We start from the raw sequence: 16,856 nt of genomic DNA, 5'->3' as shown, positions 1-16,856 counted from the left end.
GCTGATCAATATGCCTCACCCGGAAGTTTGAGTTTCCGACAACAAGAGTTGCAGTGGTGTTTTGCTCGGAAGTTTCTTATGGCATCATCCCCCAGGTTGGCAGGTCCAAATATCATATCATAGGATCTGCAAGAGTCACACAGTGGTCATTTAGTGCAAAATTACTAGAAAAAAACAGCTGATAAGAAACTGTAGGGCTGCAAGCAACAATGACTTTTTGTTAAATAATAATAATGATGATTATTTTCTCAAACGTTTGGTCTACAGTATAAAATGTCAGAAAATAGTGAAAAATGCCTGTCACAATTTCTTTACGTCAAAAGGTGCCTTTGTTAAAATGTTGTTTTTTCAGTCAAAACCCAAATAAATTCAGTTTATCATCACATATGACAAAACTAAAGGAAAAAAACAAAAAGCAAAGTGAGAAGCTGGAACTAGAAAATATTCGACTTTATTATCAACTAATCAATTAATTGTTTCAGCTGAGAATGTAAGAGAGCTCACTTACCCCTTCTCACCGCTCTTTATAACTGATGGATCTGTCAGAATCTCTCCAACCCCTACACACACACACACACACACACACACACACACACACACACACACACACACACACATTAGCTAAGTCAATGAAGAAAGGACAGTAACACATTTGTCACAGAGGAACTACAACTCCCATATACATGACTGATTAACAACAATACAACAGAAACCTTGACTGCATTTCAATGGATCCGGTGTGGCGATGTGTAAGTGTGTTGAGTGTTTTTACCCTGCAGGTCGAGCACCAGCAGCTCTCCGCGGGTGTACTCGTAGGTCCAGTGGCTGAAGGCCAGCATGGTTTCCTCCAGGAGGTTGGTAGGGACGATCTCATCTCCGTTGTTGTTGTTGAACTTCCTGAACTCCCCAGTAATGCACTCTTCTATAGCAAACCACTGTCCGGCAGAGTGACAGTAGAGCAGAAACACCTCCAGAAACCTGAACACACGGACTCAGGTTTCAGGGTGATGGCCCACAGAAAAGGATCCTTTAAACAATTAAAATCCTCCTAAATGTTCCAGCAAAAGTCTCCTTAGTTCATTTAATTTGAGGCTAACAGTGAAGAAAGAATGATGTCTTAAAACTGCATTGTGACTCCCTATCATGCATTTAGAATTGTGAAAAAAGGAAATATTAATTATTAATTTGAAAACAAACCTCGATCAGATAATGGCATAGGTTTACAACTGTCTTGACTGTTTAAAATGAATGGTTTGCTTTCTTGCTGATTAAATGGAGAGATCAATACCACTCCCAAATATGTCTTACAGCTGGATGTAGCCTTATAATGAACAGTTAGATTAGCACAAAGACTGGAAACAACATGTTCATCAAGTTAGGTGCAGGAAGAGTTTGTGTTAATGTGTGAATCACTTGTTCTACAGCCTACGTGATATAACTAAGCAAATGCCTATCTGGCCTTGCCAAACCACATTGAGCTAAGCAAAATGTGCGACTTGGCAGTGCATAGCATCTTTAATCACACAAAAACATAATCAAGATATGGAAATTAAAGCTCTTTTAAGATGTGCGTGAAATAGGATTTCTGTGTCTGTGTTCTGCCAACCCTCCTGCATGCCCGCTTACCTCGGCGAATAAGGAATCGTCTTCGGCCTGATTTGGTTGAAGGCAAATGTCAGCTTCTGAGCAGCTCGTTGTTGTTGAATTTCCTGGGTGACACAGTGAAATGGCACTTAAAATACAGCCTTTTAAAATATTGCCACAAATAGAGATTCTTTAGCATTCTTGTGGTTCAAATGTTTTTGACATAGTCAGAGTTTTCTATGTTTATGTTTTATGGCAATAACTTGGCATGGCCCTATGGCAGGCCCTTATTGCTTGGCACATTATAATTTAAAAAAAGCTGTGGAGAAAAGCGTTCAAACCACAGCAACACATATCTAACTAAAGATAAGACGGGGTCTGTGAAGCCTGTTTGGTAGAGCCCAACAATATGCCTAACATCTTAAAGCAAGTGGGGTCTACTGTGTGTCTGTGCTCCCTACCCTGAGACAAAGGTGCAGCACAGTGTCCTCCTTGTAGATGCTCTGCCAGGTTTGGACCACCTCAGGAAGGAAGGATTTGACTATATACAGATGTCCTGGTTTCAGGATGTCATACTCTGACCAAGTGCAGAGCACCTTGAGGGCCCGTCTGAGTCCTCCGCCCATCTCCTCCTTGCTAAGAAACTCGATTTTGGCACAGAGGCCCCGCTGGGCCCAGGAAGACATGCTGTTGTTGATAGTGTTGGGGGAGCTCTCCTCCAGCCGGTACACAGTCACCGGCTCCCCTGAGGGAACACATTGCAGCAGGTGAGTCACAAACACAGCGTTGGTTTGATGTTTCTTGAAACAAATGTGCTCGGCTTTATGTCATGTCCCTGTTTGCTGACCTCTGTCTCTGAACAAAAAAAAAACAAAAAACAGACACACTCACAGCAACAGAACATTGATATACTATCTGTTTATGAAGTGCTTCTGGCTGACATGTTAGCAAGCATTTGCCTACTTGCACGTCCAGCGGACAAACAATAACATGAATAAATATACAGTTGCTCTAATGTTCAATTGGTGATGTAATACTTGTTTTTTAGTAGCAATTTGACCCATTAACTCTTTATCATGGGTCTATCTGGCATTTTAGGTATTTGACTTCCTTTAGTCACTATTCTGTTGATTACCTTTAGTCCATTCTGGCCTTATTTGAGTTCAGCAGAGGAACAGACTCAGAAATGTAAGGACAGAGTAGAGTGAGAGAGAGGACATACAAAAAAATGTCTCCAGACTGGATTTGACAATGCAGTTACGAGCTACGCCCAAACACTGACATTGATTCCAATAAACAAGCAAGTTTTTTTATTGTCCATTGTCTGGGTGCATCAGCGAGAGCCTGGAAACAACAGCTAATAAATACAGATGAGTGCAGGCTTCATTTACACAGAAAGCTTTTAGACAATTGTAGAAGGAAGGTTTATATCTGCTGATGGCAAATACCTCTTCAAGAGGTTGGTTGACCCAATATTTACTTTGGTCAGTTATTTCTGTTTTCGTATTTTGTCTGTACTGACCTACAAAGCCAAAACACAGTAAGTACATATTTAGTCAGAATTGAGTTACAGACCAGAATCTGATATTTTTGCATCCATTTTACCACATACAGTAGATTTTTTTGAATGCCATAAACGTGTTTAAAAAAACTGCACATGGAATTCTAAGACCTAGAATACAGAGGTAAAAACCAAATTGCCACGATTAAACTCCGGCTAGTTAGAGCGGGCTGGGGAAAGCTAAATCTAAACATAATGAATAAAACAACAACAGCTAAAGTAGTCATAAAAAGGTAACTAGACCCAGCTTAGCAGAGTAACAGGAACTGCCGTCTCTGCCTCTGGTGGAATTCGTTAGATTTGTTGAGGTTAAGCTGGCTACAATAAATAACATATTTAAATGTATTTGATTTAAAAACAATTTATTAAACTAGCTCATCGGTTCAAATAGACAAGAAATGTGAAGAATAAACCCTTTTGTTTGTAGATACAACATCATCCTGTGCCCTTTAGATAGTCCAAACATTCTAATGTTTTATTAGATTGTATGTAAGGTCTGTGACATATATTATTAATTAGCATAAAAAGGCATAACATTAATATTTAAAAAAACTTATATATCTGTTACGGTTTGGCCAAACCCCTTCAAACCCTTTTTTCCCCTCAACTTCCCTGTTTCTGTAGTTCCTGATTCATGTTTTTCTCATGAGTTGTCTGCAACATACATACACAGCATTATACCTTCCTAACACCAGCATGATGAAATGCCTAGAAACTGCACAGATCACCAGACATTTAAACTTCAAGACATTCACAGTAACAACAAAAACAGCAAAACTGTGACAACAATATGACTGCCACTTAAAACTGTAACATCCAAATCCTTAAAATCAGTAGTTCCTCTTCAGCAGGGAGGTCTATCTGAATTGTGAAGCCAAAATCATAATAAAAAAAACAACACGCGCACACAAAAGACAGAACCTCAACAACAGCTTGGGCGTGACTGTGAGGCAAACAGCAGCAGATGTGGGAGGGCAAAAACAATGTCGAAAAACACATCTCTCATCTGCCTCCAAACTTCCTCATTCTCCAACTGCCTGATGTCTTGTCTCAAAACTGTCTGCGTGTGTTTTTACCTGACCTGTCATGCCCGGGAATGCACCGTGATTCAGACTTACCCCTAGGAGGTACAGGGGTGAAGGGGATACTCTGGGACAGCCTCATCAAGTTGTTGCGCTCTACAGCTGCAGGAGGAAAAGTATGTGCACACACATAAATAGACAAACAGGTCAGGACAACTGCAGGAGAAGACTGAACAGAGGTGTAACTACTTGTAGGATTATTCATTGCTCTTCGCCTCTGTGAAACATTGATTATTTTCACCCACAGACAGCAAATTAACTACAATATAACAAAAAATCTACAATCATCAACCGGGTTTATACGCATTTTAACCAATACTTTTCCATGACTTTTTGGCAAATTTCCATGACTATGTTTTCCTGAAAATGTCAGTCGACATTATACAATAAGAATAAAAATCTGTGTTAAAGTTTTCCCCTCAGAGGTTTAACAATAAAATGAATGACAATTTATGTTGTTCATAGTGGGATTCGTAATATCGCGCCCCGAATAGAACGTTGAGGTTAAGACGAAAAGTTCAAAAAACAATTCCATGACTTTTCCAAAACTTTCTGGGTCTTTTTATGTTTCCAAAACCTTTCCAGGCCTGGGATTTGCATTTTTCAAATTCCATAACTTCTCCAGGTTTTTTCAAAACGTATGAACCCTGCATCAATTTTGGACAATATAACATGACCACGATGACAAAACTTATTCTCCATGTCTCACCTGAGTACTGGTAGCTTTCCATGGGCTTGAAAGGTGAGCCAATAGCTATGGAGAAACAGAAGAGAACTGTTCATCTTTTTACAGAATGAGTTGTTGTAATTTATTGAACACGACAGTTGGAATTACTAGACAATCATTTGGTCACATAAATGATTAAACTGTTCCAGCATCCACCAGTAGAAGTCTTGGTAACACTTCACTTGAAAGTATCTACATAAGAGTGACATGACACTGTCATGACACATGAACCCTAACTCTAACCATAACTTGTCATGACAAAAACCGAATGACACTTACTAAAAGAAGTGTTATGTCATAAGCGTTTATGACTAATTTCCTTGCGGGAGTCATCGCAAAAAGGATCAATAAAGAGAAGTCTAAGTCTAAGAAACTACTAGACTATTTTCATGTTTCACATTCATGTTTGGTCACGTTTGGGTTACTCACAGTCCTTTCTGGCTCCCAGGTGGGTGTGCCGCGGCGTGTAGAGAGAAAACTGCAGCTGTAACCACAGAAGAAGAAAAGCATAGTGAAGCTTTTATCCAGAAACATGAGTAAGCATACATCAAGTACAATCCATTTTCTATGATTTTCCATAAACAAAGTTCCAACATTACTTTGAAGAGATCATCTGAGAAAGATCATCTATGTTATATCATCATGTAATATACTATGTACTATAACAGTATAGGGTTTTAAATATTTTAGATAGAGTTTTGATATTCCCCATCTACCCCAGATTTTCTTTAACTTCTATCAACCTTTCCTTGTCAGGAAAAACCCTTTTGTTCACGTTTTTTTGTAAAGGATTTATAGTATGGATGGTATCACACAATCATATTGGATGCCAAGAAAGGGAAAAGGTCACTTTGATAACAGAGCCTGTGTAAATGCTGCTGGACGAGCTGATCCAGATAAAACAAGTCAGACCCAACTTTCTTACCATTTAGTGCTTCTTCCCCAGGGGCTCGTCTGACAGAGAGCAAGAGACACAACAGAAAGACATTAGTTAAACAAAAAAGATAACATCCATATCAGTCTAGTTCATAAATCTACACGGGAGCTTGCGTAATGCATTACATAGGGTGGTGTGAACAAAGTGTGCATCGATGAGTGCTGGCTTTAAAGTTACTATATGTAACTTTATAATGATTCTGAAACGGTGTCATTTTTTGATCTAATGATCATAAATGACCTGTAAAGGCCCGGACACACAGAGCCGATGGCCAAACGTCGGCAAAAAAGGCAGTTGGGCTGATCAGTCTCCCCAAATTGGTCAAAAAAGTGCCTCGGAACACACCAAAGCGACGAGACGTAATAAGTCTCCATAACAGCAGGCGGCGCTAATCTGTATTATCACCTAAAAATGAAAACCGGCAGCTGATTGGACGAACGCGTCAAGTGGGTCTTATTTCTCCGGAAAGTCAAAGACAGACTGTCATGGCGGCTTGTTCAGAATACGATCTCATATTGTACTAAAATAGTTCACAGAAACATGTTTCTGAAAACATTTTAAGAGAGCAATAGGCCATGCAGTTGCTGAATCTGTCTTCATTTCAGATCAACAAAGTTGTTTAAAAGATTTGTCAGATTTTGAGAGACTCTAGTCACGCTCATTCCGCTCCACGTTTCCGGGTTAGCACTCTACCAATCAGATGGGTCATTTGAGTCCAACTGCCGGCAGTGCCCGCCCCGCCGATTATACATGTCAAATCGGCCAAAAGAAGGACGACGGCACGGAACACACCGAACAGACTCGAGTCACTGACCTCGCCAGACTGTCCAACGGCCGATTATCGGCTCTGTGTGTCCACACCTTAACAGCAAACGAGACAAACCGTAAAAAGAACGCTATTTTTATATAGTTTTTATTAATGCCTTTAACGGGGTCAGATTTTTCCCGGTAGAACGGCTCTACAGTAACACATTTTGACGGGTCACAGATTTCTAAGTTATCTTTTGTAGTTATAGCTGATACTGGGGCAGAGCCATCTAGAAAAAAATTAAACAAAGACCAACTAAAAGCTAAAAGGGAAAGACAGATGACGGGTGAAACCCGAGTAAATCTTGGTCGGGCTATTAACAGATGGAGACAATTACGGATTGTAAATGATTAAAAACCGACCCCTAATTGGCGCTCAGGTATGTAATATGTATTTCATTCATAAAATAACTTTACATTGCGCAATGTGGTTGTAAGCCAGTAGAATACATTTAATATATGCCGCCCTTCCATTTAGCCCCCGGTTTTTATTTATTTTCAGGCCATGTGATGGCCTATTATTTTCTTTTCCCTTGTCCCCCTGTAACGTTACTTGTGTAAAGCGTCCTTGGGTTTCATGACATGCTCTATATTAATCTAAGTTATTATTACGTTGGTTGCTAGAACAAACAGTGACAGTGATACCCGGTTTAGCTCATGATACATCCAAAGTCTGCTAAGTTACCGTATGCAACACTTGAAATGCAACGATGCATATGTAACATATTCTCTTATTGTAAATGAATGATTTTCAGTCTGAGCAAAACATTCATTGCAACTAGATGACCCCCCCATAACGCTAACTCAGTAATACAGTGGCAATACAGCACCGTAAATAAAAAGACCTTTACGACAGCAGGTGCAGTAAAAACACTAATGCTTCAAAGCGGCCGCTAGAATCAAAACAAACTGAAAGCTACAAATATCCGCTTTAAACAAGTGAAAAATAAATAGGCATCAGAAATCAACTATAATCACAAATAAACTGGTCTGGCATACACAGATAAAGTTAGAGAAAGTGAGTTTGTGGCCTTTGTTGTATTGTTGTTAATCAGTCATGTATATGGGAGTTGTAGTTCCTCTGTTTCCTGCATGTGACAAATGTGTTTACATTACTGTCCTTTCTTCATTGACTAAGCAAAGTTAAAGTGCCCATATTATGAAAAAAAAATCACTTTTTTCTGGGATTTGGGGTGTTATTTTGTGTCTCTGATGCTTCCACACGCATACAAAATTGGAAGAAAAAAAAAACATCCATGCTGTTTTAAATGAGATACGGGTTTCTGAATTTATCCTGCCTTCAGTCTCCGGGTGAGCTGTTCAAAATCTGCAGGGCTTTCTATGTCATTAGCCGAAACGCCGGGCCCTCATTCTCAATGGCAAAACACTGCTACAACACACACGAGTTCACCATAATCTACAAAATAACTACTTACATGTCCCTGTTCTGCAGGTATTCCTGTTGGAAAGTTGGAAGTGCGCCCTCGTTTAGAAGAAGTCTCCTGGCTAATCCTGCCTTGTACTGACTGAAATTGGAGAAACGGATAGCTAGCTGATGTGATCGTTACCTAGCTACTGCGCATGTGCGACTCCCACCAAAGATGGTATAGAAGTGTGATGCCTCACTCTGTAGCTAAAACAGAGACCTGAATACACAGGGTGAAAAGAGGAGCTGCAGCAATGTGCAGTACAACAAAATATGGTGTTTTCTGAAAATTAAACCATGTAAACCTATTCTGGTACAACCTCAAAATACAATTATGAACCTGAAAATTAGCATAATATGGGCGCTTTAATGAGTGAGTGAGTGTGAGTGTCAGTGTGTGTGTGTGTGTGTGTGTGTGTGTGTGTGTGTGTGTGTGTGTGTGTGTGTGTGTACTTCTTGTTGGCCAGTGGGAGGAAACTTACAGGCTGCTTGCTTGGGCTGATTTGACCTGAACTCTTTCCTGGTGGAGAAACATGAAGTCGTTAAACACCGACAGAAACCAGCATAAATAAAGTTAACATTTATTTGTTTTCCTCTGCACACATAGAGACATTTCTTACCAGAACTGCAGCCCTGGGGTCATCGTGGACGAGGATGTCTTCAGCTGACACTCTGCTCCTGTCCTTCTTTGTCAGAGCTACAGAAACACAATAAACAATCACCAACCATAATGTGTTAGGAGAGACACTGAACATTTAAGAAACAGATGCTGCTGTTGGTTTTTGGGCTGCGATGAACTGAAATGATCGCATATATTTAAAAATATCTTTCTCTGCAGATATTTTCTTAGCATCATTTGTTATTTTTGTGAGCTTACAGGAGTCAGGATGGAGGAAAACCGGGTTTCTGTCATACTCTGTGAAGCCAGTGTAGGAGTTGACTGCTCTGATGTGACCGGGACCTTCAGGCTGAGCCTATAGCAGAACGATAGATGGACAAACACAAAGAGAGATCATCTAGTAACTACATTAATTACAAGATGAGCTGCATAAGGATCTGTCTGATTCAGCTCAACAAAGTGAATTGATCAATCAACATTGTTCATTCGCAGTAATCAATCAGAGCAGTATGTCACAATGTTGGGGAAAAAGAAATCCCTCTGAGTTTTTACATGCTGGGAAAAGTAGAGACCAACAGCCCAATAAGTCACAGTTGGTTGGTGATGCATGAAAATCAATGCGGGTTAGACACCAGGTGGAAGTTAGTTTGACAATCACTACACCTTTTAGCAAATAAAGTCTGCATCAAGTTGAAGTTTGGGTAAAGTTTGAATTACCACCTCTGCACATCTGTTTCCTGGGGGAAATCATGTGGTTCATTTTTACTGTAAGTGGCAAATGATGGCAAATGCTTAAAAGGGAGGTGGCCAAGGAAGTTACCAAGGAGGGACAAGTTTTTACTTACACATCAGAAAATCTACATGTAGGACCTCTAAAACAAGTGTATTGACTGATCATCAATAAGCTACAAAGTGTTTACATAAAAGGCAAATATGACAGGAACACAGTTTAAACAAACACCTAAAAATATTGGGCTGTCAATATTATTGACATGGATAAAGGAATTTTTTTTAATATACTATACTGTCCATGCACCAAACAACCAAATGATGATTCATACATTTATGCATACATACACACACCTGTGACCTGGTCTGTGTGACCGGGCTTTGCTGTCTGCTGGAGGTCTCTTTGGGTGTGGAGTGCTGGAGGTCCAAACTGTCTCTATGTCCTGAAACCAAGAAAATACTGTCAGACTCCGTAAGGCCCATTGAAACTGCCCTTTCACTCTGTGACATTATCAAAATAAATAAAACACTTTTTTTTCTCTCCTAGTAATTCATGTTTGCCTTCCCAGCAAAACAATCCCTACTCCCATTGTGACATCCAAGTCTAATCACTGTGTGACGCACTGCTCAATCTGGTGACATTATTATCACCCAAATGGTGAAATAATCACAGTTCAAACAGCGGATTCTTATGAGAAACTCCTCACCTCCACCTGCCAAACAAATCCTTAATCAACTGCGGTTAGTCCTGAAAACCTCAACCAATCATTTATGCTCCAATCACATTACATGTGAAAACCTCCGAACCACCCACGAACAGAGAATAAACAAGTCAGACAGGAGGTCCAGACAGAGCAGAGAAAGGAAAAGAACAGGCACCAGCTGAAGGTCTACTGGGATCCTGATCTGGAGATGGACAGGCCCGAGCACCTGGCAGACACAGTCCTCAACTTAAGTTAAGACTGAAACTCAAACCTCTCATTGTGTTTTGCTCTTGTGCCTTGTTCTTCTTGTCAAGCGAGACTTCTGACCCACTTTGACCCTCATACCAGGACACTGGAGGGGCAGTTGGTGCCGACATTTTCCATTCTCTCGCTCCTTCCTCTGTGTGGTCTCCTGGGTGCCACAGCAGGGGCATGCACACAGCCTGGCAGGCCACTATTTCCGTGGGTGTCACCCAGTTAGGATTCAGTTTTAGTAGCCAGGTAGCCTTCAGCGTTGGTGCTTTGGCTACTTAGAGAGTCTGATCTGCCCTCGTCATCGCAGAACGCCTCGTTCACATACCCCCAACCTACCTCCCTCTCTCTCCCCCCCTCTCTGTTCTCAGGCTTTGCAGTGCAAGCAGACAGGCCGAGCAGAGCACGGAGTCTTAGAGACAATGACAACAGTGGGATACACACACTTAAAGTTTTCACCCTCCTCATTACTACCAGATTTACCCTCAGTCTCATACTTACCCACAAACGCCCCAAACTCTACAGTGGTGCTGTCTGGCTGGAAGGGCTGCTGGTTAAGCCGAACTAGAGCAAGATCTGGGTGGCTGGAGCCACTGGGCTGGGAAGCAGTGCAGCTGATGTTGAACTGAGCCCTTGAGGAGGGTACATTGGGCAGGCTGGATGGGGAGTCGGAAAGGCCCGGCTCTTGTGGACGGGTCAGCTTACTCTGGGTGAGAGAGCGGCCTCGGAGACGCAGCTCTGGAGGGGAAATGGCCACAGCACTTTGGACAAAGGCACTGGAGCCAACACTGCCTGAGGAGCCAGCCTCTGCAGAAAGGTGCCCGAGCCCAAACAACCCCCTCCTGTCTAGACTCAATGCTGGGTTCAGGTTGGGGTCCAGCCCCATTCCTGCTTCAGGGATGTTCCCGACTCTCCGGCTACTCTCCGTCCCAGCCCCTCCCCCTACACCAATCCCAAAAAGAGAATCTGCAATGTTGGCTCCTGCCAGGGGAAAAGACGAGCCGAAGTAGGCCCCCACACTGCGTTTGCCTATCACAGATGATTTGGAGTGGGAGCCAGTGTCTGTTGCCACAGGACCGATGCTGGGGACCACATTCTTAGACAGGCTGAGCTCCCTGGTAATCTGATTGTGGACCTTGCTGGCCTCCGACGCCCTCTGAGCAGTGAGGGTCTTCAGGGTGTCCACAGTCAGAGCTGAGAGGTCCTGCAGGTGGCCGATCTGGGAGTCCAATGTGTGCAAAGAGCGTTTTATAAAGTTGACCTTGTTGCCAACCTCCCTCAGCTGCATACCCATGGTCTCAACCCTGGAAATGACAAACAGTAGCTTCAGTTACCCACAGCTCAGCTTGTGTTACCTACTACTGTTAATGTTAAATGTTATATTGTTACATTTACAATGGAAAGGATTCATTTCTTCATTTTTATTAAATGACCGATGTTATAGCATGGCATATTCACTGACCTGATTTTGAAAATGTCAGATTTAATGTCACAATTACTGTATATTCAGTAGGCTATGTTACTCATTTGATTTAATTTTAAACACTGAATCTTTTTAAGCTTTAGCTTTTTGACAGCCTTAAAAAGGCAACCTATGGAGCAGTTTGTTATAAGTGGGTCTGTTTTGTGTTGTTTGCATGAGGATGCACACATAGACAGTAAAGGAAATGGACACAGCGACGCAATATACTTTGAAGGAGACCAGTGAAGTCACTTTTCCGGTGATGGCTGAGCGTATTGCGCAGCTTCAAACTGAGCTTGACGACGTAGATGTGAAGTGAGCAACCTGTCTGAAAGTTGTAAGTCTTCTGGTAGCTGTGCCAAGAGAAATCTCAAACATTCCGAATCTTGCAGACACGGAGAGCGTAGGTATATGTAAGGAGATTATAGGAGAACATAGGCACAGGCTAATTATTGCTAACTAAAATGCTAGTTAACATTAGTTTTCAACTTAAACGGCTAATGTAAGTCTAAACTGCCTGCGAGCGTCACCTGCAAGCTTCTCCTGACTATACGGTAATTCCTCTACTATGCGACAGTAAGTCCCGTGGTTATGACACAATCGTTAGCCTATTTTTACAAAAACGGTTGCTACGGGGCCATAACGTAAGATACAAGGTAATGGAGCCTTTTATACATTGTCGTGTTTCTTTAGAAATAAACAATGGACAAATAGAGTCTTTAAACGCTTCAGATGTAAAGTTACTCGCTGTCAAAGTGACGCCAAAATGAATGTGAGTCAATGGAATGCTAACGGAAGGTGATGGCTTGTTAGCCTAGAATCTCCCCATAGGAGGTGCACTTTCCGGATGCTCGCTTACCCCCTTGGATGCACATACATTTGTTAGACCTCACAAAAATACCCACAATGCATTTTGGTGAGTAACACTGACTGTAAACATACTTTTTGCTTCTACAAGACACACTTCACAGGGCACTTTTAAGAAGACCAATTACAGTCTCACCTTTCTGAGGTAATACGTATGCGCTCCTCACTTTGCAGAGTTAAACTGATCATTCTTTTCATGAAAGTACGTCTCCACACACTGCTCCTCAAAATCATGAAGCTTCTTTTGGTCTTCCTCTGTGAGAAACAGCTCTGAAAGAAAGAAAGAAAGAAAGATGACAGTGTTACTGTTAGTGCAGGTTTTTAATAATCAACGTGCAGTTTCTGCCAAAGAATGCCAGTAGTGTTGTCGTACTTGGTCCGTAGGTATGCTCCTTCTTCCTCTTTCTACACATACAGAAGAGGGAGTAGATATGGCAGAGGAGGATGAAGGGGGGAGGGAGGACAGGCTTCTCATGGTAGGCCATAATAAAGTGGTAGCGCTGGTACTTCCACACCAAATTAGAAATGGACTTCACTTGCGTATACACATTGCTGGAAAACAGAGTACAGAAATTACACTGATGATGATGATGTTGTGGAGAATGCCAGCAATATACGGTATACAAATTTAACACATAACCCAAAGCTAATGAGTACACATATTATTATGGATTTAGCACTGACATGTTGTGCACTTACTTGAAGAAGGCGATGAGGAGGTTGACCATTATTATATACTCTACAAAGACGTAGACTGCTTGTAGCAGAGGAGTCAGCCACACTCCTGCCGAACACAGGTCCTTTACGTTGTTGTCACTGCTATTGTCACACACTGTGAGGAAGATAAGCCTTTTAGAATATGCAAACACCTGCAAATATACACGCACATACAAATCCCCAAAATATGCTATGCACTCATCACATCCAGGTCTTGTTCATTTGCAAAATCTTTAACTAACTTTCTGTCCCCTTTGGGTCCAAATCTGACTCTACCACACATGGATACATACTAAGACAAAAGAGGACAATCCTACAATGAAACTACATTGAAATATTAACTGTATTAATATAAAATTCTGTTTTACTTTTTATTTAATGTATTCATTGTGATGTTTTAACTGTGTTAACAGCTGTTGGCAGCATCATCCCTTTACATTATTTGATGTATTAGCTTGATATATAAGTACCCTTTACTTTAAAGCCAACAGCTACAATTAGCTTCTTACACTTGATGTGTGGAAAAACGCACTGCAACTGGGATTTGTTCAGAGAAATATTTTGAAGGTTTGTTCAAAAAACAATTATCTTTACCACTTCCGGGTCACAGTAACGGTGGTAAACCGTGTGATACATTTCAACTGTGTGTGAAACCTTGGGATGCCAACTCAGGTTATGGAGAACAGGCAGGCGTTTTGTCCGAGCAAAGCTTCAAATGCGTAAGACTCAAGTGATGATCATTTAATCGTTTCCTGCTATCCAGACCATTTTTAACTGAGTCGAGGCAGTTGACGCTGTGATGAAGCAAAAAGCCCTGCCCTCTCTAAAGAGACCTGCATTGGCTGCTTTGGCGTGTAAACCATGTCTGTGTGAAAGATGCTGAGGGCATTGATTACACCGTCGTGGGGTTTAATTTCCAGTGCTTGTTTTGAGTGACAATCAGCTCTCATGCCATGGTGAGAAGCTTTAAAAAAAATGCTTTTACCCTCGTAATCTCCCATACCGTCCTCATTCTCCTTACCATCGATTTCATAGGCATACATTTCCCCGTACATCATGAAGTACGGTTTGAAGACCACATCTTTAGCCAGCGTCCAGCTGGGCTCCTCGTGTGGGTACAGAATGGCTTTCCTGGGTACGCCATAGCTCAGCAGAACTATAGCCATTATTACCACAATATAAAACATGTTGGCCACCTGCAAGATATGTCACACATACTGAATGAAACATATGACTATCACTGCATGAAATAATATTGGACATATAGTACATCCAGAGAGTTTCTTTAGTGCACAGATTCGACTCTTGGGATCAAAAATCAGCACTATTTTGTTACTTTTGAAAAAAATAAAAAACTTAAATGTCCCATTACTTTTTATATAACAGCTTGTTAAATAAAGGACAAATAGAAAGAAGGCAATGTTCTTTTATGATTTGGTCTGGTGCTGACAGTTTCAAAGCAATTATCGATTGTAGCTGCTTGGTAAAAAAATAATCTTTGTCTGTATTGAAATACCCAGGGCAGACACAGTAATGTTAAAGGGTCTATGACTACTTAACAGCTATGCAGATGTAATGATGGAAACTTGATTATGTTCTAATTAAATCTAGTTTCACTTAAAGGAGTAGTTCAATATTTAAGGAAATATGCTTATTTGCTTTCTGGCTGAGAATGAGAAGATTGATACCGCTCTAACATCTCTACCTAAAATGTAAAGCAACAGCTAGCAGCTGCCTTGCTTAGCTCACTAATAAGACTTCAGGAAGTCAATGTTACAACCAAAAATAGGCCTACATGTAACTCCCTAACAACCACAATGTAAATATTGTGTGTAGATTTAACAAACCAGATGTAAGTTGTTACTTAGTAAAATAAGAGGTGCTTCCCCTTGATTACAGTTTTTATGCTTAACTAAGCTAGCTTCATATTTGGCGCAAGCAGGTAGGTATATTTTAAAGATTGTCACACTTTTCCTTTAACAAAATTAAATCAACCCATTTTTCACATTATCATCATTTCATCCAATATTCTGTGAAAAGTAAACTATCAACTCAAAAGTTATACAACTACAACATGGAGCTCAGTCAATGGAGAAAATATTGGCAAAACTGATGAAAACTGATGGGGCTGGCATGTAGATGACTAATGCTATTTAAAAATGAATGTTCAAACTGATTAAATAAAAAACATTTATGTTAATATGAGCAATTTGCGAATGCACAAAAACATAGCGACAACTCTCTCACAGTATGTTCAGATTATAACCTAAAAAGATACAAAACATTTAAGCCTATCATTTAGCTGCCCTGGCCTTATGTGCCATACAATTATCCCTATTGAAACATTTTAACAGCATTTCTTAGTGTATGGTTCATTACAATTTCACTTACATCAGCAAAGTAGTGTTTGTGTAAATAATAAAATATTATTCCTGTTGCATTGTATCTCTGAGAAAAATGACAACTTTTACACGGTGTACAAAACGTTCATGTCCGCTTTGCTATACATCATGTGGTGGTGTCACTTTCACAATAACTCACCATTTTAGAAATCATCATGACATAGGGTCCAGCTTGCTGGTTGACAGCCAGGATATCCAGGAGGCGCACATACCAAAAGATGATATTGAGACAATATACCGTCCTCCCGGGGACAAAGGCCTCACCTCCAGCCAATCTCAGGCCAAAGCCGATGAAGAAGGTCACAATGGCAAGAAAGTCAGACACATTATAAAAGTCACTGAACCACACTTTTATCTTCTGGCTTATTTTGCCTGCTTCAGAAATAAACATCTGGAAAAAAGAAATTGTGAAATAATGCTGAGGATTATTAGTTATTAATTGTCTTTGGTAAAGTTTAAAGGACTACAAAAAACTGTTATCTTCATTACCTCAATTATTTTAAAACATTATGGAGCCTTGCACATACCTCTCGAATTTTTTCAATGGCAGAGGTGAATATGTAGAGGATGACCACCCACTCTTGAGGAGAAGGCCATTCAGGCATTTTCACCAGGACAACATACGAGTATGTCATCAAGAAGCCCAGGTAGAAGAGCTACAGAGATAGAGATATAAGAGATACACAAGACCCATAAACAACTCCAAAAACATATGAAACCACATTTTCAAATGTAAAGGAGAAATTCTTTTTTTTTTACTTTTATGTGTTATAAATGTGGGAAATGTAGACAAAGTGTATACAAGATATGTTGGATGTAGATGAGGACTGGCCTGTGTTGACAAAGAGCCTCTAAATTCAGACAGTTCCCAAGAGGGAAAAGTCAGTTGAGGCCCTCTGATATCTGTTATCATGGCACTTTGAGTTGGGGGTAAATAGTTTGACTGAGGCCTCTGAGCTCTCAGAGCTCAGCTGGCGGTT

The 16,856-nt window shown here is 40.8% G+C and overlaps 1 protein-coding gene across 1 annotated transcript in view; it reads right to left on the bottom strand.

Moving 5' to 3' along the window:
• The window catches only part of LOC144519266 (transient receptor potential cation channel subfamily M member 7-like), a 43,596-nt gene that overhangs the window by 2,105 nt on the left and 24,635 nt on the right, over positions 1-16,856 (bottom strand). The window contains 21 exon segments of the mRNA XM_078252281.1: positions 20-126; positions 509-560; positions 773-978; positions 1,627-1,709; positions 2,046-2,329; positions 4,264-4,329; positions 4,937-4,981; positions 5,384-5,432; positions 5,872-5,908; positions 8,607-8,644; positions 8,745-8,821; positions 9,002-9,098; positions 9,827-9,915; positions 10,930-11,732; positions 12,894-12,925; positions 12,927-13,027; positions 13,131-13,309; positions 13,457-13,589; positions 14,496-14,670; positions 16,016-16,267; positions 16,404-16,532. Of these exon segments, the coding sequence (XP_078108407.1) occupies positions 20-126; positions 509-560; positions 773-978; positions 1,627-1,709; positions 2,046-2,329; positions 4,264-4,329; positions 4,937-4,981; positions 5,384-5,432; positions 5,872-5,908; positions 8,607-8,644; positions 8,745-8,821; positions 9,002-9,098; positions 9,827-9,915; positions 10,930-11,732; positions 12,894-12,925; positions 12,927-13,027; positions 13,131-13,309; positions 13,457-13,589; positions 14,496-14,670; positions 16,016-16,267; positions 16,404-16,532 (3,034 nt within the window).

Source organism: Sander vitreus, chromosome 1 (assembly GCF_031162955.1).
Source record: "Sander vitreus isolate 19-12246 chromosome 1, sanVit1, whole genome shotgun sequence".
NCBI classification, from domain to species: Eukaryota; Metazoa; Chordata; class Actinopteri; order Perciformes; family Percidae; genus Sander; species Sander vitreus.
Note: the sequence above shows the minus strand (reverse complement) of the source record. Positions and strands in the feature narration are given on the sequence as shown.